The sequence below is a fragment of the Aythya fuligula genome, chromosome 9 (assembly GCF_009819795.1).
Source record: "Aythya fuligula isolate bAytFul2 chromosome 9, bAytFul2.pri, whole genome shotgun sequence".
NCBI classification, from domain to species: Eukaryota; Metazoa; Chordata; class Aves; order Anseriformes; family Anatidae; genus Aythya; species Aythya fuligula.
In genome coordinates, this window is record NC_045567.1 from 3,452,259 (window position 1) to 3,476,227 (window position 23,969).

The 23,969-nt window shown below is 41.0% G+C and overlaps 2 protein-coding genes across 2 annotated transcripts; both read left to right on the forward strand.

The window, feature by feature from the left end:
* The first annotated feature begins 1,199 nt into the window (after positions 1-1,199).
* Positions 1,200-10,648, forward strand: LOC116492592 (thiamine transporter 2-like). The gene is made up of 6 exons (XM_032193405.1): positions 1,200-1,261; positions 3,895-4,060; positions 4,411-5,230; positions 6,685-6,877; positions 8,659-8,800; positions 9,688-10,648. The coding sequence occupies exons 1-6, from the start codon at positions 1,227-1,229 to the stop codon at positions 9,865-9,867; spliced, it is 1,536 nt and encodes a 511-aa protein (XP_032049296.1). The 5' UTR covers positions 1,200-1,226; the 3' UTR covers positions 9,868-10,648.
* Positions 10,649-14,371: 3,723 nt separating this feature from the next.
* Positions 14,372-20,981, forward strand: LOC116492636 (thiamine transporter 2-like). Its single transcript, XM_032193479.1, has 5 exons — positions 14,372-14,521; positions 16,573-17,392; positions 18,993-19,185; positions 19,704-19,845; positions 20,635-20,981. The coding sequence occupies exons 1-5, from the start codon at positions 14,372-14,374 to the stop codon at positions 20,755-20,757; spliced, it is 1,428 nt and encodes a 475-aa protein (XP_032049370.1). The 3' UTR covers positions 20,758-20,981.
* The last annotated feature ends 2,988 nt before the right edge of the window (positions 20,982-23,969 follow it).

Sequence of the window (23,969 nt, forward strand, 5' to 3'; positions counted from 1 at the left end):
TCCCTGAGAACAAAATCAAATGCAGGTATACAGTCTCAAATGAGCTGTCATTTCCTATTGCTATAGACTCAATTAACCATGCAGAGAATTAGAGCAAGATAGCTCTAGAATAAGTGCTAGAGAGCGTCTGATGGCTGGGAAAGTGCCAAAAGGAATTATCGCACCCTTTTCACACATTAGTTTCACATATGATCGCTAAAGCTCATCCACAGCACACAGCAGTGTCCCAAGAGGAATTAGATGGATTTATGGTTCATGAATTTATGGTTGATAAAGGCAGTGTGCAGGGATCACTTTGTTAACATCACTAATCCCAAAACTTTGAGTGTTGAAAAGGCAAATACGTTGCAAAAACGTGGCCAGGATGAAACCACAGCTAAAGGCATACTACTGACTTATAGGAAAATTCTTTTATTTTTCTTATTCATGCATATGTCTCCCATTCTGAAGTGATCAAGGTAGCTTAGTAGTAACTTTCCTATTGTACTGGGCACATTCCTAAGAAATTATGATATCTCTCATTCCAGACTTACATGTTGGAAGCAGCAGGGTGGGGATGAGATCTGAGATCCCAGGTACATACTTTCCATGCATATCTGTGCATTCCAAATTGCACTCTTCACTGTTTCGTACCCCCACAGGAACTTCCACAGATGACTATAGGATCATCTCCATCATCAGTAGGGCTGAGACACTTTTCCCTAAGCAAAAGATTTGAGAAGTCTGATAATAACCAAGAGCGAAACAGAGGCAGAGCATTTTACTTTTTAAAGCTGACAAAATGTCACAAAACAAGGTATTTAGTGAGAAAACATTTAAGCCTTACAACACTGGCATTTGCTCTCCCTTATTTATGCCATTACTCAGACATAGGGTACTGTTCCATCCTTAATATGGAGCAGTTTCCCAAGCCACGCACCCTGCCAAATAGATCCAAAGATATTTGGAACAGGATTAGCCCTATTGCTTTTGTGCCAGTCAAGCATCAAATCATGGTGTCAGTCTTGATTTACTGCTGCCTTTGGGCAAGAACAGGCCAGGATTGTCTGGCTGTTCCTTTAAGGGTGCTGAAAGTGAGCCAGCTGGAAATGCTTTCAAAGGTGTCATTAGAACAAGTTGAAATACCAGAAGAACAGGAAAAGCACAAAAAATAAATACAGTCCAGTAGCTGCAACACAGAGAGGACAGCCAGAAGAGACTGGAGATACTAAAAGAGGACATTACCCATGGAAGCGGGAAAGGAGGAGCTCAAGCAGACAAGGTATGGTTACATTCGAGCTTCAGAAATCCTGCAGCAACAGGGGAAAGAGGGAAGAGAGAAGAGAACAGTCCAGTGGGGAACTGGGGGGCTAAATGATGCTTGTGGGAGAAGAGTGGGTGGCTCTGGCACTAAGTAAGAATTGATTGAGCATGCAGTGAAAACAAGAAACAGATTTTTCCACAGAGGGACAACAAGGCATCCCACCATCTCACCAAAAGAGAAGAAAAACCTAGTTATAAAAGAAAAAAAAAATGATCCTAAGGGGTGAATGAAGGGGAAAAATTTGGCTGCCTTCCACTTCAGCACCGAGGTACAGATTTCACTGTTTGTGGTTGTAAATGCAGAAAGTGACAATGACAACAGTGCCCAGCAGAGCTGAGCTAGGGCTGCAGCAGAACCCTTTGATACCGCAGTGCTGGGGTGCAAGGTGGGCATGTACCCCACTATGGTTAGGTTATTGCCCACCTCCTGGCTCCCCAAGGGCAGAGCAGGCTGCCCCTGCACAACCTCACACCCTCAGCCCACTGCACCTCTTGGCTCAGCTGCTCAAATCAGGTGGGAAGCTTCTCATCTAAAATATCTGCCAGTCTAGCACAGGTGCCTCCACTAGTAAATCTCCAGAACAGAGCTGTGTGTCTAACCCCAAGTAGTGCATGTGTTGGGAATGGAGAGATGCACTTACCAGGGTGCACCTGAAGTTTTTTTGTACACAGTTTGAAACAGATCACTGCAGCTGATGGCACAACCCTGCCACCAAGGGCCAGTGCCGGGGTGTAGCACCCAGTGCTTTCAGAGTCCCTGGGCATGCAGTAGCCTCCAGCCTCCCTAGAAGTCTGTCCATGTCCCACTTGCATCCCAAGACATGGGATATTTTGAAAGGGTCCCTGAAACCTGCCACTTTCACTCCACAGAGCCTGCCCGCTGTAGACTGAGCACAGCAAGACCTAAAAGAGTCAGGAGCAGTAACCTGAGAATCTCATCTGGCAAGGGGCAAATGCAACCTGGTTAAATTACAGAGCTAGTATGGACCTCTGATGGATATTAAAGTGCTAGAGATGCACTTCACCCACCCTCTTCTTAGCACCTGTCTCAGAGCCTTTCAGTATCACCTTAAGAGTTCATACAGCATTAGGGTGCTATACGGCATTAATGATTATCCTATGAAAGGATAGCGAGAGGATGTTTTGGTGACTAAGCAAGAAGGATCCTAGGCAGGGCCAAAACTAGTCCTTGTCAACTCCTAATGTGCAGCAGAAACTATTGCAACAACAGGGAATGAAGGAGGGGCAGAAATGCCTTTCCTTGAGTGCTCTGAATGTGTCCCAGTCACATTTTTCCTTTGCTGAGGTCATCTTGCCCTCTAGTGGTTCAAGCCGCAGAGTTGACATACAGCTAGATTAATTTCTGCTGTAAATCCTGTAATGGCAGTAGTTTCAGAAATTATAGCATAAAACGAAATAATTCAAGTTCCCTTTGACCTGAACCTTTTCTTTGCGTATCATTAGCAAAATGCATTCATGGTATGAACTTCTAAAAGGTGCAGAAAAACTGCTACATTATACTTCATATATCACATCCCAGGTAACTTTGCACCCTAACAAGAGGAGCCTCCACCCAACCTACAGGGAGTGATGCAGTCAACAGCTACATGAATGTTTATTTTGGGGTAGATCTTAACTCATCTTTTAAAAAGTTGAGGAAAAACACTGCCTCCAAAAGTACTATTTTAAAATTAGAACAATATTTTGCCTGAAAAGAGTTCCCAGGAAGTAGGTGGACATCTGCAGAGTAACAGCAACACCAGCTGGCAACAGGAACAGTCCAGAGGGCTCCAGAAGATAAACCCTGCAAGTTTAGATTCCTGATATTGCCTACACCTACATGACTATGGAGTATAGCCTACACTGTTTCCTCTGCATGCCCCCGTCATACCCATTTTGATGTCTCTTGGGCTCTCTCCAGAAGAGTTGCACCAAGATTTAATTTTTCATAAGTCTCAGCTAGAGAAAAGAGCCCAAATATCTGCTTCATTTCATTTTAATGTGAACTACTACTTTTAGTAACCACAAATGTTTTTTTATAGACTGAATATAGAAGGCCTACATCCAAACTGGACTTCTGATGAATCTGAAGCAATAAATTCCAGCTGAGAATCTGGCTTGACATGCTTTCTGTTTTTATTAGTGACTCTCATTTGCTAGGCTCTGGCTCTCCATAACAGAAAAGCCACACACATCTAGGAGGCCATGGAGGAAAAACAGTGATTGTGAAGTTAATTGTGCTTGTTAATCAACATGGTGCTTGGGGGGGCGGCATCTCAGTGCTCTGCAATCTCCAGGGAAAAAAAGCCTTCCTAGATGAAGGAAGGCTTCCCCAGTGGCTACCTTGGCCAGCACAGAATGAATGATGGCATAATTTGTCTCACTCAAAGATCTTCCAAGTCATTCTTTATTTCCTATCTACAAGGAGATGTATGTACAGAAAGCTTTCCACTTAAAGTGAAGAAAAATGCTTTCCCATTGCCAACCTCTAAAGAACACTCCTTGACATTAGAAACCACAAAACAGAACTTACAATTACAAAATATCTTTGTGCTTGCATGGGTAGTGTTATCTAACAGACTTCCTCCCCAGCTTTGCTGCACGAATCATGGGCTGCTGGAAGCAAGAAGGAAGCAACACTTGGACTTTCCCCACCCTGGTCCTCTGCCTCTATGGATTCTTCAACATGATGAAGCCATCAGAACCTTTTCTAACCCCTTATCTAACAGGACCAGATAAAAATTTGACAATAGATGAGGTATGGCTTTATTCTACATTTTCTTTTAAGTGGAGCACCAAAAATCAAAAGTAAAATTGTAAACAAAGCCTTTAAAGAAAAACAATGGTGGTAAAAAAAAAAAAAAAAAAAGCAAAACTGTAACCAGCTTGGGAAGGTTACAATTTGCTGCAGGTAGCATAAGTAAAAGACTCAAAATATATAACAGGTTTTCTAAAATTTAAAATTCAGTAGCATGTTCAACACACTCATCGTGCTTCAGACCAGCATGGTTGTGGATATTATGAATTCTTCTTCCCTTCTGTAAAACCATTTAAAATAAATCAGCTTATTTCCCCAAAGAGGAATTACATACATTTCTTCTCTTGTAGGTTACCAACCAGGTTTTCCCCGTTTGGACATACTCCTACCTCGCACTCCTGCTCCCAGTCTTCCTGATCACAGACTACGTGCGCTACAAGCCCGTCCTCCTCCTCCAGGGCATCAGCTACATCGTCACCTGGCTCTTGCTGCTCTTCGCTCACGGCGTGGTGGCCATGCAGGTGATGGAATTCTTCTACGGGATGGTGACAGCCACCGAGGTCGCCTATTACGCCTACATCTACAGCGTCGTCAGCGCCGATCGCTATCAGCGAGTGACGAGCTATTGCAGGAGCATCACCCTTGTTGCGGCCACAGTTGCCGCAGTGCTGGGACAGCTGCTGGTTTCCTTGGCACACGTGTCCTACTTCCATCTCAATGCCATTACACTCACTTCTGTCTCCCTGGCATTCCTGTGCTCCTTTCTCCTGCCAATGCCCCAGAAGAGCATGTTCTTCCATAAAAAAGGTGTCTCTGAAACCCTCCCGCAACCACAAAAAGCTGTGGCTACGCTCCCTTCCAACGGGCCGTCGAGCTGCCAACAACAGGATGAGGACTGCGCAGCTGCTGACACGGGACCAGCACCACAGCAGCAGGCTGAACAGCCCAAGCCCCAAAACCACATGCTCAGAGTACTGGTGCAGCTGAGCAGGGACTTGAGGGATTGCTACAGCTCTAGGAAGCTGCTTTACTGGTCCCTGTGGTGGGCTTTGGCTACAGCAGGCTTCAATCAGATTGTGAATTACATCCAAGTGCTGTGGGATTTCAGAGCCCCCTCCCACAGCTCTGCAGTGTACAATGGAGCTGTTGAAGCAATAGCAACTTTCCTGAGTAAGTTCATGTCTAAGCATCAATCACAAAGGTAGTCTCTGAAGTTTTACTTTAGCACATTTTTGCAGTTCCTTTCCATTGTAGATACCCCAAGGAAACAGTACATGCGTTGTGCATTCAAGATCCAGTTTTTTGATGTACAAAACAGTTCAAACATGAGCTATATTTCTATATGACTGGGGCACCAACCTTTATCCTGCCAGCACACACAAGCGTACACATCACACAGACCTTCCATCCAGCTGCTTGATCCATTCGGAGGCACTCATGTTTCTTTTGCAAGGTTTTCCTTTTTTTTTTTTTTATCTTGTCTCCCATCCCACCAGCAAGCATCACAACAGTTCCCATAGCAATAGTAGCAGCTTACAAAGATGAGTTTTTCCATAAATATTTTATACAAGAACTTAAACATCTCATTAAGATCTTTCTCTGTTAAAATGCTCTTGCACAGCAGGAAGCAAAGAATTTCAGCAATTCCAAGATATGGGGATTTACAGGAAAAAATGCTTACTGAATTCATGATGTTACTGATGTTAACCATACTCTTTTGCAGTGGGAGCAGATGCCTGCTTCATATAAGCAAAGATATCCAAAGGCAAATCAAGAGTACCACCCTTACTTGGCAGTGTTCCACACTCTCATTGTGCTGCTGTGGAGGACTTGCACAAGACATTGGGGCGTGATCCACCAGGGAAAATAAGTATGTCTATGTTGCATCTGGCCATTCAAGTTACCATTCCTGTCATTAAGGAGAAACATATACTTCTAAGTATTTGTTAAAAGTTACTCTGGTCTGGAGGTAGACAGCTAATACAGACCAAGTGACTCATGCATTAGAAGGAACTCCTATAGTGCCTATTCCACAATGAATTCCTCTTTCTCCTGGAATCACCTAGTTCTCACTGTAGAGGCTTTAAAATTGTACAAGACACATAAATGGATACTCTGACAGCTTACTTTCAAAACAGATGTCTTTATAGCAGACCCACCAAAAGAAAATACTGCTTATCCTTTCATTTTCTTGAGTACATTCACAGAAGTTATCTCCCTCCCCCCGCCCCCCCTTTTTTTTTTTTTTGGCAGCTTAGTCCCTTTACGAGCTGCACAGAGCTAATCTATTAACCAAAAAGGTAACTGGCTTACTATACAACCAAGCTAGTAAGCAATAAAAGCTGGAAAGATTTGGAAGAATTGTTCCTTTTGAGCTTGCTGGGTACTACACAGATAACAATGAATCTTTCCACAAGACGGTTTATCCAAAAAGTGGAGTAAAATACTATGAAAAGAATTGCAGATAATTTATGCTTTTGTCTAAAAATGACTAGTCATCTGCACAGTTTCTGAACTAGTCTTCTTCATTATTCAGCGTTGCCTTTTGGTATGTGCGGGTGGCACTTGGTGATGCAGGCTACAAAACAGATGCAACATTTACTTTTTTTTTCCTCCCTCTCTAGGCTCGGTAACGTCTTTCATGGTGGCATATGTGAAAGTGAACTGGGACCATTTTGGAGAACTGGCATTAGGGATATTCTCCACAATAGATGCTGGTTCTCTCTTCCTCATGCACTTTACTACCAACATCTGGTCATGTTATGCTGGCTACCTCATTTTCAAGGCAAGCTATATGCTCCTTATAACAATAGCAACGTAAGTATAAACCCTTACAGTGCTACCATTATGTGTGTAATATTAACCCTACGTTAAGCATACATTGGGCATTCCTCTTTTTACTCAAGACATAGCTGATCTAAAAGTAGACATAACTGTTTAGGTAAAGATAAGGACATTTAAATGCCCACTTATGTTGTTTTCATCCTTCTAAACAGCCGTAAGTTATCAAAAGAACACTGAACAATTGCCTATGCAGAAGCTAAACTTATAAAGTATCCTTATTATTACAGGCAATGGTAACAGCAAAACATAAGTTACTTTCCTTGTGCAAAACCACTGGCATAGGAGATGTGGGGACAACACAACCATCTTTAAAAAGCAGATCAAGAACCATCTTTTAATATCCCCTTATGTCTTGACCACCTTGATGATAGTTTTCAAGCTATGAGCTATGTGAAAGCAGGAAAAGATTTGCCATGAGCATTCCCCAGCACAACTTTATACATGCATCTTTAATGACATTATGGTGTAGACAAAATATAATAGCATAGCACATTTAAATGCAGATGACCTCAAATGAGATCAAGCTATTTCGTTGTCAGATATAGAAAAAATATAAACAACACATTTTCCCACTTATTGGGAAAATGTTCCCAATATATTTATCCCCATATTCCCACTTATTATTTATCCACTTATTTCCCACTTCTGACCTATATATAGGTCAGAATGCCTTCAGACTAGCTCAAAGTTTTACTATACTATTTCATTAACAAAAACACTAGATGCATTTTTGTGTCAAAAACAAGATTACTCAGATAATTTAAAAACTGCTATAACTGCAGTTCATGACAAGATGGTACCATCTTGAATGAAGTCAGTTGAATCCAGTTTATAATTTGGTGGATTTTCAGTGCATTATAGTGGATAATACCTGAACTACTTCAATATATTCAATAGAAAAAGAATAAAAGTTTGCACAAATGAGCCCTGTTGAAAGTCAGTGCAAAGCATACTGAAGGAAGAGCAGATAGATTTGTTCAAATAGAAACTTGGGAGGTAAATATCGCTAAGATAGATGTTCCAATTATTGTCAAAAAAGATATTGCAAGGACAAAAAATTTGTGCGCCCTTGATAAGAATAAACCACATTCTACCTCCACTCTTAAGCCACAAAGCAAGAAGTGATTCACTTCATAAAAATTTTGATTAGAACATACCCATGGTGACCACTGAAGTCCAACCTCCCAGCCAGGGCAGAACTCCTGCCAATGCCAGATCAGGTGACGGTTTTGCCCATCCAAACCTTCAAAGCCTATAGCCATGGGAACTTTACAACCTGTCTGGGAAACTTAACCCAGTGCTCTATTTCCCTATGAGGTATTCCCTCCCCTCCACCCCTTATGTCCAACTTGAACTCTTCAAGACAGTTATGGCATTGCTATAGTCTGGCACAAGACCACCAAGTGAAGAAGTGTTCGAGCACTCAGAAAAAGCCCTATTGATATTGCTAAGCTTTCTGAGGCCCAAGAGGGGAACCACAGGCCATCTGCCTGGGACCAGCACAGTCTGAAGGTAGAAAAGGAAGATCCAATCTTCTGATCACCTGATGTGGTTTGGAAAACCAACACAGACAAGTACAAAGTCACTGAAATGCACTCCAGTAGTCAGGACCCTGCTGGGAGCAATCAAACAGATGAAGCACCATTTAGCCCACCCTTCGGGTATCACCTCTATCATGCATTTCTCTATCAACCACATGGAGAGCGACAGCTTCCCACCCAGTGTGAAGTACCTGACAGCCAGTCTCACCTTAGGTTCCAGATCGCCGTAAACCTGAGCATGGAGCGCTACGCTTTGATGTTTGGATTGAACAACTTCATCGCACTGGTGATTCAGACAATCCTTACAGTAGTCGTAGTGGATTCAAGAGGCCTGGGACTGAACATAGTGACTCAGGTACGTACTGTTAATTTGCTTCCATTTCACTGATTAGCTGATTCATTTTCAAAAGTTTACCAAAAAAAATCACTTCTAATTGCAGCCCAGGAACAAACCTGGTCTGTATCTCAAGGTGAGTAATAAAGTCTTTCCACCCATGGTTTGGTCATATAAGGTAGCGTGGGATATCCTATCTCACATCAGTGCCAGTAGCTTCAGTCAAGGCAATTCCACTCACATTGAAGTCAATTGAAATTTACTGACTTCTGCAATTTCTCAGACGGTGTCTGAGAAGCTGGGACAACTTCCTACTCCTATGGATGTGAAGAAAACTAAACCTATTCAGATATTCTGCATGGAGACAACAAAAGATATTTTGAAAGATTTAACCTTTAATCTTTAAGATTAAGAACATAAACATGTACAGACATCATAAATAGGCTTGCCACCGTTGTCAGAAAGACTGATACAAATTAATGTTGTATTTACTGAAGCCAGTGTGGTGACACCAGTGAAATGTGCAAGTAAGAGCAAAAAAAGGACTAACTCAATCTTCGCTTGCATTATTCATGACTATGTGAGTAATGGGCATGCTGGTAGTGAAACTACTTCTACATTTTGCAATAGAAAAAAATCTTGTTCCCATCTCTTCCTCCTCTGATGGTTATTAGGAAGCACAGGGAATAGAAACAACATGGCAGTTCTTCGTACCTCAGAGACCTGCTGGTTGCTGGAAAAGCTAAGATTTTGCTTAAACACAAAGCAAGAACTTTAACAGAGAAATTGTGCTAGGATATAAGTAAATAAAATAGTGTCTGTCTCCAGGAGAAACAGTGTTTCCCTACCATGTGTTTTTCATCACTTTTTTTTTTTTTTTTTGCCTTTTTCTCCCACCTCATCTCCAGTTTTTAATTTATGGCAGCTACTTCGCAGTCATAGCTGGGATTTTCTTGATCAGAAGCATTTGCATGCTTCTTTCAAGCAAATGCAGAAGGAAAATAGCAAGATCATGGAAAGAGCCTCTGAACCTTGCCGAACACGAACCAAAAGAGCAGACTGTGACTGGCTATATGACCCGGCTGTAGGAGTCAAGCAAAGGCTCACGTGGCCTGGCTCTCATGGGAGAAGAGCTCCTACTGCAGCATACAGAGAACAGCAATGCAAGAGGAACATACAACACAGCCCTGAAAAGCTATGCTGAATCATTACAGCACTTCCTTACAACATATGCCAGCTAAGAATGATCATCAGAATGGCACCGAGCCAAGAATAAAGGATAAGTTGCTTTAGATTTTTCCTTATTTGCCTTTAAACAGCTTAACAGCAATACTTTATAATCAAAAAAGCACAGCAACCACCTTGGCATCCCACTGCGCACAAAAAAGATCCAAGTTCATTGCCTTGCTTGGTCTTGCTCTTGCAACCAGTGTCGCCAAGCTGCTTCCACACACACTTGCTCATACACGCGGGCCACAGGGCTACTGCCCACCTTGTGCGAACCTTGCTCTGAACACAGGAAGAAGGTATTGCATTTGCATCGTGATGTTCCTTCCTGCCTAAATACAGGTGATTCAGAGGGTGAAAGCCCACCTCAGAAGCACATCTTTTGCACACAACAGTGCAAAGGCAGGGCTTGCACAACCTGTCTGAGAAGAAGGTTCAACCACTGCTAGGCCACAGTTGCTGTTTGGCCCATGTTTGAAAATTGCAACCTAAACACTGCACTGAACCCATAGCAATCTCAGCCCAGAAGGGTAAACATTTCAGAGTCAAAACAAAAATGAACCTTCCCCACTCATTTCTTTGTGCTTCCAGTAAAATTAATATTTTAAGACTGTCTTCCTGTTTCAACAGGAAGAAGAGAAAAAACAAAAAGAGGTTGAGTAGTATGGACTAAATCCAAAAAAAGTATGTTGTTGAGGAATTTGAGCGACTCTGCATAGGAATCCAGATTAACAGGAAGATTTAAAACTGAAATGAGGAGAAAAAAAAAAAACAACTAGTGCCACACAATTTTGCTCAGCAGATGAGGAGGTTCACTGATCTTGGCCAAGGATTTGTCAGGGTCAGCATCTCAGAATTTAGCAAGAGACTTTATGCTAAACTAAATTAGTTGTAAGACTTAAAGGACAGTCAGTCCAGGAAGAGAAAAAATTATAAAAAAGCTTGCATAGTGAATGCATAGTTTAATATAAAAACATACCCATATGTTAAAGTTATTTCTGTACTGCAGCTTGCAATACCTACATATCACTAATAAAAATAGAAAATACTTTGCATTTGCAGAATAAATATGTTTCCTGTGGAGAAAAGTTATTATCTATACAAACATTTGTGCTTTTCATACAATCGTCATATACTGGAAGTAGGCAAACTATCTAGAGGCAAGACTAAGCAGGAGAGAATTTGCTTTAAGTCACAAGAATCAGTAGGACTTGCCCAAATGAACCCAGCTCGTTTTCTAGTCATTTTATCTAGTATTGTGCACTGCATCGACATTCTCAGTTGTAAACTGTCTTTAAGCACAACAGTTTAACCAATGCAGATGTAAAAGCAGGAGATGTACTTAGCCTCCACTAAGCACTACCTTGTATTACCACAGAACTACCTACATAACACTCCTGCCTGGGGGACAGAAGTCCAATAAAGCATGGACTACTTAGTATTACCTCATGAATAGAAAACCTCTTTTGAGGCTTTTACTTACAAACACAGATGCAAGTTCTGGACTGGCAGCTAACCAGAATTTGTGCTTAAATGAAAAAAAACTTAGTATTTAAAATTGATAGAAAAAACAGTAAAAGTTCTGAACTGGTCAAATCTCACTGTCTTCTCTGTATTGCCACTGAAGAGCAAAAGAACCAAGCAGACAATATATTCAGTTTTCAGCTATAGAGAACCCTGTCTTCAGAAAAGTCTTTAAACATGCATACGGTTTATATTTGGATACCTGTTCTCTCTCTACAAAAGATTATGGGGTTGGGAGTTTGGAGAAGCATTTGGGAGGGGAGGAGGGATAGGGAAGCTCTGAGGAGTGTCAGGAAGGACATGACGCAATGAAATTACAAACTACAGCAAAAGAAAGTAAAGCCTCATGTTACCTTGAGTTTTCAGCTGCAAATCAGTGTTAACCCAGTAATCAGATTTCATCCAAAATAGCAAGATGCACATCCACCTGTGTTCACACAATGCACACATTTTGGAGAGGCCATAGTCTGGGCCTGGCAGGCTATTTGATCTGCAGAAGGATACTGAAGAAATCCACCTCCTCTTGCATGCAGTTGTGTTTAGTATTAAGAGCTCATCTTTCCTCCCAGGGTGACCAAAAATTCCACGGAACTACAAAAACCTGAAGTGGAACACATTGCTCCCCATAGCTACAGCCCCATCTCAGTGCATCACTAACTACCTTTGAAACACCAGTGGTTTTGGAGACACGTCTTCACCATGATACCATCCAGCAAGCTGGGAAGGCCAGTTTTGGCCATGCCAGCAAGAAAACTGCATATTTCTATTCAAAGTCAGTAGACATCAACCAAGCACTGTGTGGGTAACCAGAGAAATGCCAGTCAGCAGCCACCTTGCAGTAGGCCAGTTGACTTAACCAGCAGCATTGTCTCCATGTTTTCATTTCTCAAAAACCACTTGTAAAGAGCGAGCATGAAACATGGAGACAGAACATGCCTCGCTTCCCTGAACACTTCTAGCACACAGGCTAGAAGCAGAGTGAGAGGTTTCCATAACTGTAAAACAAAACCTCACAAAACTCCAAATAGCGTGTGGGGCCACTCCTGCCAGGGCCACGGGGTTGGTCAATACCCATCCCACAGCCCATGTGTGGACTTCAGGGTCAGCTCCCTCTTCTGATGAGCCACGGGAGAAGTAGGAAGCCCAGTCAAAAATTGCTGAAGGAAAGCAAAACTACTTCTGAGGCTTTCTGCAGCTATGTTTTTTTGTTTTGTTTTTGTCATTAAGAAAAGTGACAGACTGGTCCTTTGATGCAATTTCTGGCCAAGAAACATTAGGAAGTTTTCTGTGTCCTACCTCCCCACACACCCACATTGAAGGCAGTCAGAAAACTGAGCCCAGAGGTCTCAGTGCTATGCCCAGGAAAAACCTATGTCAGCCCAAGCTTTAAAACATGTGCTGTTATATTCTTATCCACAAACTGAAGGATACACCTTTAAGAGGTACTCATTAACATAAAAAGGTAATCAAGTAATTGCTTTCTTGCCCTATCATTTTTAATTAATCATTATTAAGAACTGTGAGTCTTAATCCTTTATCTTAAAGTTAGAATCACTTGCTGACAAAACCTATAAAGTAGAAGGCTTCCCCTGCACTCTTTATGAGGAAGTTCTGCAAGCAAGAAAAGTTGAGATGAATTATTATTTAGTTCTGTTAACTTTTTATCAAGATTATTTTCTAAGAGTTCTTACTAATACAACACAAGTCGTCTTCTCTTCTACAGTATAGGAACCTATCCTAGGAAGAAACTGCACATGCATCCACAAACAACAGAGCACAACCCCAGCTTTGACAGGTAATTTATGGCCCTAGAGGTTAGTTGGAAGAGTGCAAAAGCTACTCAACTCAGCACATTTGGAAGGGATGTAAGATTTATGCCGATGTCATTCATTAGGCTGAGTTTTAGTATATTTTTATTTGTAAAAAACATATCAAGAATTCAAATACAAATTTAAGGAGTTAAGGATAACACAGGCTACTTTGGTACAAATCATTGTATCTAAGTACAAAGTACAATGATTTACACAAGGAGGATAATCGGACTTTCGGACTTAATCATTTAAAATCAAGTTTTGATGTTAGGGTTGTTTTTTGTAACCTTCCTCTAAGGTCACAGCAATGCTGCCTTAACATCCTATTTATGGTACCTTAGTGTTAAGCAAGTAAAATAAGCTTAAAAGACACAAGTTTCTTTATTTTTGCTGCCAACTACAAAGAGGAAAAGTCTTTTTTTTTTTTTTTCCCTATTAATCACCACTTTTAAAAGTGAAGCCAGGAGCCCTCTTTAAGTCTGAGGAGGTAGATTCAAGAGGCTGCGAGTTTCTACATCTATGTACTCACTCAAACAACCAGAGTGTAAGAAAGATGAGTATTAAAGTGTTTTGAAGAAGCCAAGCTCAGAACGGTTTGCAATCTGGCTGGGGGTTTTTTACTGTCTGCAAAATGTCTTGCACTTCTGTTGTTCCACTTGGCTCCCAGATAGGAAATCATTAGAAAAATGCCTCCCTGAGCATTCTGAGAATGAGCTCTAATCTGACAGTTTGCCCTCTCATCTATTCAGAAATGAGACTGTAATGGATCTTTATTCTTCCACTACATCTACTTAATTTTAAGTGAGTCAGTAAGAACAACCTTTGATAGACAAGACAGAGATCAGAGTTTGCCACCAATGTCCCTTGATCCGAGTTGTTCATTTACAGGCTCTCTGTGATTAGCAGCAAGTGTGGTGAAAGCAGCATTAGCTGAAGCAGCGTTGATCAAAAAGTAAACCTACAAATGAATTTTTAGCAACTGTGAACAGTATTTTTTAAACTTCTGGTGCACTACGTTTCTACATGGACTATGGATTGCTGGAAAGGAGCCATAGGCAGCAACTGGATTTATCCCACAGTCATCATTTGTGCGAATGGATTTTTTTCCACAATGAGGCCATCAGAATCTTTTCTCACTCCTTACTTAAGTGGACCAGATAAAAACCTAACAATTGAACAGGTAAGCAGCTGTTCTCTTATATAATTAGAAACCTTAAAGCAGTAAGACTCACAGTAATAACTGAATGGGAGAAAAAGCATTCAGTAAGATAGGTGTATTTTATCGAGATACCCCTATGTAAGATTGTCCTGGAAAAGGATAAGGATTCTCCTCTTTTGCAAGTTTATGTTCTGAAGTCCCCACATTCCTGTGCTTTGAAACCATTTTGGTTGTTATTTAAGAAATTGATACTTTCAACAAGATCAGGTCAGACAGTTCCTTCCCCCCAAGAAAGAGCAACAATGAGATTTATTGATACTTATTGGGGAATTATACTAACAATAAATATGAAATAGTGATCAGACATAAGGCAACCAAGCATGCTTCCGCTGATGACCTATTAGATTATTACCTACGTTACTAAGGTGTTCTGTGCATCCATTAGTCTAGTCTGTGCAGGTCAGATTCACATAAAAGTTGTTTTTTAATTTTTAATTATTTTTTAAAAAGCATGTACTGTGAGTCTGTGTTCTGCTCCTCTGTTCAGCACTGGTTGCTTCAGGTGCATGCTTCATAATAAAAAGAGGACAAATTAAAAGAGAATCATGAATCTAATGGCATAACTAGACAACACAATCTATGTACACCCATATAACTGTGAGCATGAAATCACTCCTGATTTGCACTAGTAAAAGCTGAGGCAGAATCTGCCAGCATAGCATGAACCCAATTTTTCCTCTGAAAGAGGTGTATTAAGTGTATTTTGTTTTGTTTTTTGAAATCTGAAGTGAAAACTTTCTTACATTAAGTATGTAAGTAGGATGATGAAATGCCTTAATTCTCTTTTCAGCAACAACCAGCTCAAAAATAAGAACAGTACAGATACTGACTCTTTCAGCTACACTCTCCTGTCATGAGCTAAATCCCCAAGTTTCAGTCACTTAAACTGCAGATAAACAAAAGCAACTCCCAGAAAGATGCAGTGATCCTGCTGCTCACCAATCATACTAGTTCATAAAATGATAAACAGCTATCGTTGTTCTCTCAGCATGTGAAACAATTCAAGTCTAACTGCTTAAGCTGAGAACAAGAAATCGTGACCTAATATCCAAGCAGGTCCAGCACTTACTAGGTAAGACCTCCCCAAAACAGACATCTTACGGTCAGAGTTCACTTGGTGACGTGTATCCAGAAGAAACACACACCCCTGCTGCAGCTGTAGCCAAAGCTACCTGGGCAAACGCTGAGCTTTAGTGTAGAGCTCAGCACCTGCCAGCTTGGACGGAGATCAGTTTTAGAAAAATACAGGTGCTAGAACAAGTCCAGAGGAGGGCCACAATGATCAAGGGGCTAGAGCACCTCTGCGATGGTGACAGGCTGAGGGAGTTGGGGTTGTTCAGCCTGGAGAAGAGAAGGCTCCAGGGAGCCCTTACAGCGGCCTGACAGTGCCTAAAGGGGGCCAATAGGAGAGCTGGGGAGGGACTCTGTCAGGGAGTGCAGTGACACCACAAGGGGGAAGGGCTTTAAACTAAAGGAGGGTAGGTTTAGGTGAGATACAAGGAGACTTTTTTTTTTTCTATGGAGGTGGTGAGGCCACGGCTCAGAAGCTGTGGATGCCACATCCCTGGAAGCACTCAGGACCAGGCTGGATGGGGCAGGGTAGGGCTTTGGTATTAGATCACCTTTAAGGTCCCTTCCAACCCAAACCATTCAGCTTCTAGGGAAAACAATTTATTTCTGGAGCATCTATGCAATTGAAGGCCAACTGAAACTTATTCAAATACTGTTTCATTAAGAACTTACTTTTCTGTAACTTCTGTAACATGTTATCTTTTTTTAAAGATAACATGTGAAGACAACATAGTAATAACTAGATACCAAGTCCAACTCCAGTTCCCCCACCATAAGAGCATCTTAATTTTTCTAATCCAGCAATGAGGAGAGGTAATCATCAGTACACAATGACTCATATGGAAAGTAAAACTAAACAGGAATTAATTTTCAGATACCACAGGGAATAGTACTTGATAGTACTTAACGCTCGTGTCAGAGCAAAGTCAATTTCCTTCTAGGTTACCAACCAGATTTTCCCCGTTTGGACATACTCCTACCTCGCACTCCTGCTCCCGGTCTTCCTGATCACAGACTACGTGCGCTACAAGCCCGTCCTCCTCCTCCAGGGCATCAGCTACATCGTCACCTGGCTCTTGCTGCTCTTCGCTCACGGCGTGGTGGCCATGCAGGTGATGGAATTCTTCTACGGGATGGTGACAGCCACCGAGGTCGCCTATTACGCCTACATCTACAGCGTCGTCAGCGCCGATCGCTATCAGCGAGTGACGAGCTATTGCAGGAGCATCACCCTTGTTGCGGCCACAGTTGCCGCAGTGCTGGGACAGCTGCTGGTTTCCTTGGCACACGTGTCCTACTTCCATCTCAATGCCATTACACTCACTTCTGTCTCCCTGGCATTCCTGTGCTCCTTTCTCCTGCCAATGCCCCAGAAGAGCATGTTCTTCCATAAAAAAGGTGTCTCTGAAACCCTCCCGCAACCACAAAAAGCTGTGGCTACGCTCCCTTCCAACGGGCCGTCGAGCTGCCAACAACAGGACGAGGACTGCGCAGCTGCTGACACGGGACCAGCACCACAGCAGCAGGCTGAACAGCCCAAGCCCCAGAACCACATGCTCAGAGTACTGGTGCAGCTGAGCAGGGACTTGAGGGATTGCTACAGCTCTAGGAAGCTGCTTTACTGGTCCCTGTGGTGGGCTTTGGCTACGGCAGGCTTCAATCAGATTGTGAATTACATCCAAGTGCTGTGGGATTTCAGAGCCCCCTCCCACAGCTCTGCAGTGTACAATGGAGCTGTTGAAGCAATAGCAACTTTTTTAGGTACGTAAAAAAACACTAGCAGCTACTTCTAATCTGTCTTGGCTGATGACATCCTTTCATGATGTCTTCAGCAACTATTTCCTATAAGGATTAAGGTCAATAGTAACAGCTTCCAACACATAACCCCCACATAAATAGCGTGCAAAGCATCTCTTTACTATACAGGTTTATCCCTGGGGTCTTTAAAATACTCATACACACACACACACACAAAATACGTAGTTTTTTCCTTCTCAGGGCACTTTGTTCCACCAAGAAGTTTTAGAAGTTTTCATTCACAGCTCTGTTTAGTTCATAAATTCAATGCAGAGTAAGCAGTTCAAAAAACTTGTGCAGTTCCACCTTGCCTACTCGTCTCCGAAATACATATAAATGAGTTGATACAAAAAGTAAAAAAAAAATAAACTGAACTAGAGATATCTGCTCTAGACAGTCTGTTCTGACAGCGGATGAGTAGTCATTTCAGGCTAAGTGATCCTGGATAAGCATGTTGTGACCCAACAACATAATGATCCATTGACGCAATGATATCCCTCTTTACCTGTGTGCCACTTCAGAGTGCAACTTTGTTTAAAAAGCTATGCAGTACCAATGCAGCCTCATTTCCAAGCTTCCACGTATCTCCTTCATACCAGCAGTCTTATCTCACAAGTAATACAGGGAATTGTCTGTCTACTCTCCCTCCCTGTACACAGCATGAAGTGCATTTAACTGAAATTACCCCAAAGCTTCGTCTACTGGTTTGAGCAGCATTCCCAAGAGCTTTCATGCTTTTGCACTGTCTGGAACTTGATACTATTCTGGAGTACAGAAAGCACTCTCATTACCAGGAACCTCTGCCTATTGTAGTTACAGACCAAGGAGGGAGGCCTACTGACTTCTGAATTCTGATGAGGAACACATGCAGCCAGCAAGTCCTGACCACTAGGGTACTATCCTGCCGAAAAGCTCAGGGGTAGCCAGTACTCACTGCTGTATAACCTGCCTGGACCAGACTTCTTTTGCATTTGAGCTACTAACCTCAGCATAGTGTTTCAAAAAGCTTTCATAAACACACAGGAGGCCTCAGTGCTAGAGGAGCACAAAAACCATAGCTGGATAGCATTCTTACAAGTAGTAGAAGGTATTTTTGCTATATGTCATTATCAATAAGGAGTATGACATTTTTCGCCAGAAAAATTTTCACTGAAGCTATACTTTCATTAGGTAAACAAAAAAAAAAGTATGGAGGAGTACAACAGACTGTCATTTCATGAAGAGCTTTACATGAAAGAATTAAACTCCCCCAGGCATGAAGTGCTTGGTGAGGTTGTTCTCTTACTCCTGGTTGTCAAAAATGGCACAACAACAATACGCCAGGTACTGCTGCCTCCAACCTTAGGCATTAGGCACTTTCTCGGAGTGCTTCATCCTGACAAAGCTCTGTAAGCAAGAAAAAAGCAAAAAACAGACTCCCACAGCACTAATAGAAAATAGAAGCCACACTGTTATCAAAGTCTACTGTGGCCTTAAAAAAAAAAAAAAGTGATCCATTTACAGAGTAATGCCATGGCTCTAGAAGGATAGTAATGTTTGAATTTAAATTATTTTTCATTTTTAGGTTCAGCAACATCCATGGCAGTTGGATACATCAAAGTAGACTGGGATCTTTCTGGAGAACTGGCTTTGGGAATGTTCTCTGCCATGGATGCTGGTTCTCTGTTTCTCATGTACTTTACAGACAACATCTGGGCATGTTACGCTGGTTACCTTGTATTTAAGGCATGCTACATGTTCCTTATAACAATAGCAACGTAAGTATAACGCACAACTGTTCCAATTAAATTGATTTGAATCAGCAGAAATATCACTTTCACACTCATGAATTTTTACTAGAAATTTCCACAGAAATAAGATTTTTGAATAGGTCGCTATAGCAAAATAGTATTTCTAGCCTATATAAAACTACACTTAAATGTATGACCTAACCATAAAAATAGCTTATTTCAAGTCAGTCATTACCTTATTCTACATTTAACTGTCCAATTATTTATGTATGAGACTTCTCTAAATAATCACATGAACATACACAGGTCCTCGTTTAGCAAAAATATCCGAAATAAGATGCACAATAACATGGCAAAAGTGAAATAACAAAAAATAGATCTCTGCCAAAATGAAGATATTAAAACTGTAACTATCAAAAATAAAGAAGCTTTATCCTGTGAAGACTCCACTGTGAGAATGAAATCATTCCCAAACTTCCTCCCTTAGGTTGCAAGCACTCAAGTTCTCCAGAGCTCAGTTAACCTGGCTGTATATTCATTTTCAGGTTCCAGATTGCTGTCAATCTAAGTATGGAGCGTTATGCTTTGATGTTTGGTTTCAACAACTTTGTTGCACTGCTGATCCAGACAATTTTGACTGTTATTGTAGTAGATACAAGAGGTCTAGGACTGGATATCAGCACCCAGGTAAGCTACATTACTCATATTACTCTCGCGTTCCCTGCTCTCCTCCAGAAGAGGGTTCTCTTCAAAGTTTAGCCTCTGGGGAGATATTAGGGGATGGATTAGCTTAGGGCACTTACTTGAAAACAGGTTCATTTGAAGTGAACTGGGAGTAGCTACTAGAGCCCACTTGTCCTCTAATCTTGTCCATGTTGCATTTCTGTAGTAATCTTAAGAACATATTTCACAGAGCAGAAGGGAGAACCATCACCTGTTACCCAGTTTCTTCTTATTTAAAGGCTTACTATTGACAAGTTTATTGTAAAAACACACTAAACAGAAGCAAAAAGCAAGCTGAAAGGTAATCTGTAGGTCTTTATTACTACAGAAATTCAAAGTTATGTAGTTTCATCGGATGCACTTTGAAGTTACTTTAATTCTGAAAATTACCTAATCTCATGCTCCCAGACAGCTTTAGTGTTTAAGCACACATACTTAATACCACCCAAGTCTCTAGCTGTCATCTTTTCAGATAAGAGCCAGGAAGTGCTAGGCAGCTGTCCTCCTCCCTTACTGAGGTAGGGAGGTCACGCAAGTAACAGGATATTCTCTCCACTCCCCTTTTATGACTGCATTCTTTCTACTGGATGAAGTCAAGCAGCCAGACTTTGAGCCATTTCAAGAGGGGATTGTTCTGGGAACGTGGGTGGCAGGGAAGGGAAGAAGTCAGTGTAGGGACACCCCTTATGTTATTTAACAGCAAATACAGTTCTTGATTCTTCCTCCCCTCTTCTCCCCACCCCCATCTCCCAGTTTCTCATTTATGGCAGCTACTTTGCATTCATAGCTGGAATTTTCCTGACCAGAAGCGTATACACCATTGTCTCCATCAAATGCAGAAATGCCAGTGTGGCTGGTGAACCTACTGATCATTAAGGGAAAAGAGATGAAAAGAATGGTTGCAAGCAACAATGCAGAAGGCTGTATCACCCAAACAATTAATTAGTGGAAACAATGCTCAAACAAACAAGACTGGTCAATGATGGAAAAGGCTGTTTATGAACCTTCAGCACAAAAAGCTTTGTAAACAGCATGATGCATTTTTTCCCAGTTCTCTTCACCAACAATTCTAATCCCAGATAATCCTCAAAAAAATCTTCTATTTCAACTCAAATTTAGTTATGCAGTCCTGACACCAAAACTTGCATTAATGCTCAACGAGCACAAGAGGAGGCAATTTCATACCGATGCCCGAACCTCACAACAGAAGAGCTTACAGAATAATACAACCTTTGAACTTTCACTTCTGAGTATTTTAATTAAAGGCAATTTACCATTAAACATAAGACTTTCAAACATGCCTGTAGAACCGAAAGTAATTGCCCCACAGCAGCAGGATGATCTGCAGGAAACGTTGCCTCCAAAACTTTTTGGTGACTTGCACTTTTTCAACTGGAAGTTCACATGCATTTTTAAAGCAAGTTTATGCAAATAGCATCTAACCAGCCCCGTCCCCAGAATGCTACCTCAGTAGGTTCAGAGGGATTACTACATTCTCACAAATGACCAAATGCAGTAACTTATCTGTGGAGGCAAATTTTTTTTAAGCCAGCCACAGGGAGAATTCAATTTTTATACAAGGCAGTCATACTTAAATAAGAACACTTGAAATTCTAGATATAACTAAAGCTAATCAGACTTTCAACTGTGTTCAGTAATGGCCACTTTGGAGTCATTTATATCAGCAGCAATTTTCATTACGTTTCTCTACCACAAGGTACAGCTTAGTCAAGAGAGAATTGAGAATTGCTATTTTCCACTTTTCAGCTCACAAGAAAATAAAAGTCATGAATTCCTTTGAAAACATACTTTTTAAAACTTCTTAAGCTTACCTTTACGCCCCAGTAATTTCTCCCTCCAGCAGAGAAGAACATTTGCATCATATTTATGGCTCTCTTTCAGGATTCAAACTGAATTTGGTCCTTTTCAAACTACCCTGTTTCAATATTTGTTTCAGTGCAGCACTTGGGAAGTATGCAACCACTAAATTAAGTAACTAAGCTGCAGTACCTGGGCATCCATCTTGCAGAGTTCATGATGTACCTCTTCCAGCATCATCTTAAACATATGAGAACTGATATATCAGGATTAAAAGTATTACTCTAGAAGCTCACCAAATTAATTTCTGTAAAACAGGGATAAAGTTATCAAGTAAAATGCTTTGACATTAAAGCAAAAGAAGGTATCTAGAAGTTAATGGGAGTATAGCTTTTTGGCAACTATGACAGTCGTGTGAGCAACTGCATGAACAACTGTAGAAAATTTTAAGACAAGACACAATTTCTAATCATGGGAGAAATATTTATTCATTTTGTACTTAATAGCTTTTATTAAAAAAAGTCAAGGCAGCTATGGTGTCAGTTTCTGTTCAATATGAAGGAGATTCAAGACAATACAAGATCTTCAGCCACTTGTCTGGAGTTTGATGAAGTTAGCAAGTGTACACTAAACTGGTGTGGTTATGCATAAAGTAAGAATTGGCAGCCTTTTACGCATTCAAGCTAGTAATGGAAAAATAAGACATTCTACTATTTCTGTAGCGTAATTTAAATATGCAGCCTTGCATATTTAAGTGAATTCCAGTATCTTTTTAGCAGCAAACAGCTTCATTTAGGTCAGAATAATTTGTCCAAAGCCTAGTTTACATCAATTTAGAAATTCAGGGAGCACAGGATTGTTCCCCTTCCACAGCGTGGTCTTCATCTCATTGATGAGACACTCAGTTCTCTGCAATAAGTATACTTAAGTGTTCCACAATTCCTTCTAAACCCTTGAAGATTCCCATTCTTTACTGCATTCCTGTGTCATTATTCCAAAACAGATGTCAACAACAGAGAAATACAGCTATTTATATTATACTGGTGAGGGCATCACTAACACCCTGAAAAAAAAGTGTAGTTGCTGGCGGGTTTGCCTATGAATTCCCCAAAGGGTCTCAGGAATTAAAACACATACACTACTCCACGTCCAGCCAGTTGTAGTCGGAAGAACAAGCAAGACTCCAAGTCTCTTTAACTTTAAATACATCAACAGGACAGAACAGACCTTTAAGTCTGGAATACTACTAGAAGCAATCTGTTGTGTCTGCCTGTCCTTTGGGATCTCCAAAGCTTCAGAAGAAGTTAACACGGAAACCACCATTTTCCACAGGTAGACAACATCAGTCTGCAGCCCTGGCATAAGAGTATTAATACAAGCAACAATCAAGCCTTTCAGTTCCCCTGGAAATAAGCATATCTAGCATTCAGTCAGGCGGTTACAAATAAAGTTTCTTACCTTCAGGAATTCTCCCACTTGTCTCAAACTGGCTTCCACATCATTTTCTCAAATATCTGTAATAAACTGATCCCATTTATTCTTGTTATTTTGAAAACTGTTAGACCTTTATTCTTCAACTGGCCAGAAGCTTGAAGTCCTTGTATTCACAATGTTCACATTAATTGCTTAGCTCTGGTATTACACTTGAACTTAAGCCAAATTAAGTGTTTAAAACCCAGCACTGACTACTTTGAAAAACGTACTCTTGTTGCAACTTCCCTATTAAAGATTAGGCAAGCCACACATTCACTCCTCCACAGATGCTACTCTAGTATGACAAGAAATATTCCAGTAAATAAAAAATAAAAAAAACACAATAAATTAACATTCCACAGGAGATCTTACTAATATATGTGCATTTTTAATAAAATGAGCACTAGTCCATTTGTTGTACCTTGGCCTGCTATTACACATACCATTCTGCTCACAACTAAGTCATGTTCAAAGACTCCATCATTAGCTACCCACAATTGTATCTTTTAGCAGTTAACCTTTTTTCAAGTCACTATCAGTGACTTTGTGTCCTTCATTACACAGCTATCCTGTCAGAGTAACTCAACTCAAGTTTCCTGTTAGATAAGTCACTTCACTAGAGTTAGAACAGCAGGCTTAATCACAAGGTCAAAATGTAGCTAAAACTGAGGGATGTGAAAATTAAGCTTAAATCACCTTTGAGCAGATCATTTTTGGTAACTCATTTGTGTATGAGATTCACAGTATGAACATTCTAACCCAATAAAGCATTATTGCACAGAAATAAAGCTACACGA

Excerpts from the sequence above, each read along its gene's own strand:
- LOC116492592 (XM_032193405.1), top strand. The coding sequence starts at position 1,227 with ATGGAAGCGGGAAAGGAGGAGCTCAAGCAGACAAG. Across the intron at positions 1,262-3,894 it reads GAGGAGCTCAAGCAGACAAG|CTTTGCTGCACGAATCATGG; the intron begins GTATGGTTACAT and ends CTTCCTCCCCAG. Across the intron at positions 8,801-9,687 it reads GACTGAACATAGTGACTCAG|TTTTTAATTTATGGCAGCTA; the intron begins GTACGTACTGTT and ends CCTCATCTCCAG.
- LOC116492636 (XM_032193479.1), top strand. The coding sequence starts at position 14,372 with ATGGATTGCTGGAAAGGAGCCATAGGCAGCAACTGGATTTATCCCACA. Across the intron at positions 14,522-16,572 it reads AAAACCTAACAATTGAACAG|GTTACCAACCAGATTTTCCC; the intron begins GTAAGCAGCTGT and ends ATTTCCTTCTAG. Across the intron at positions 19,186-19,703 it reads TTCCTTATAACAATAGCAAC|GTTCCAGATTGCTGTCAATC; the intron begins GTAAGTATAACG and ends ATTCATTTTCAG.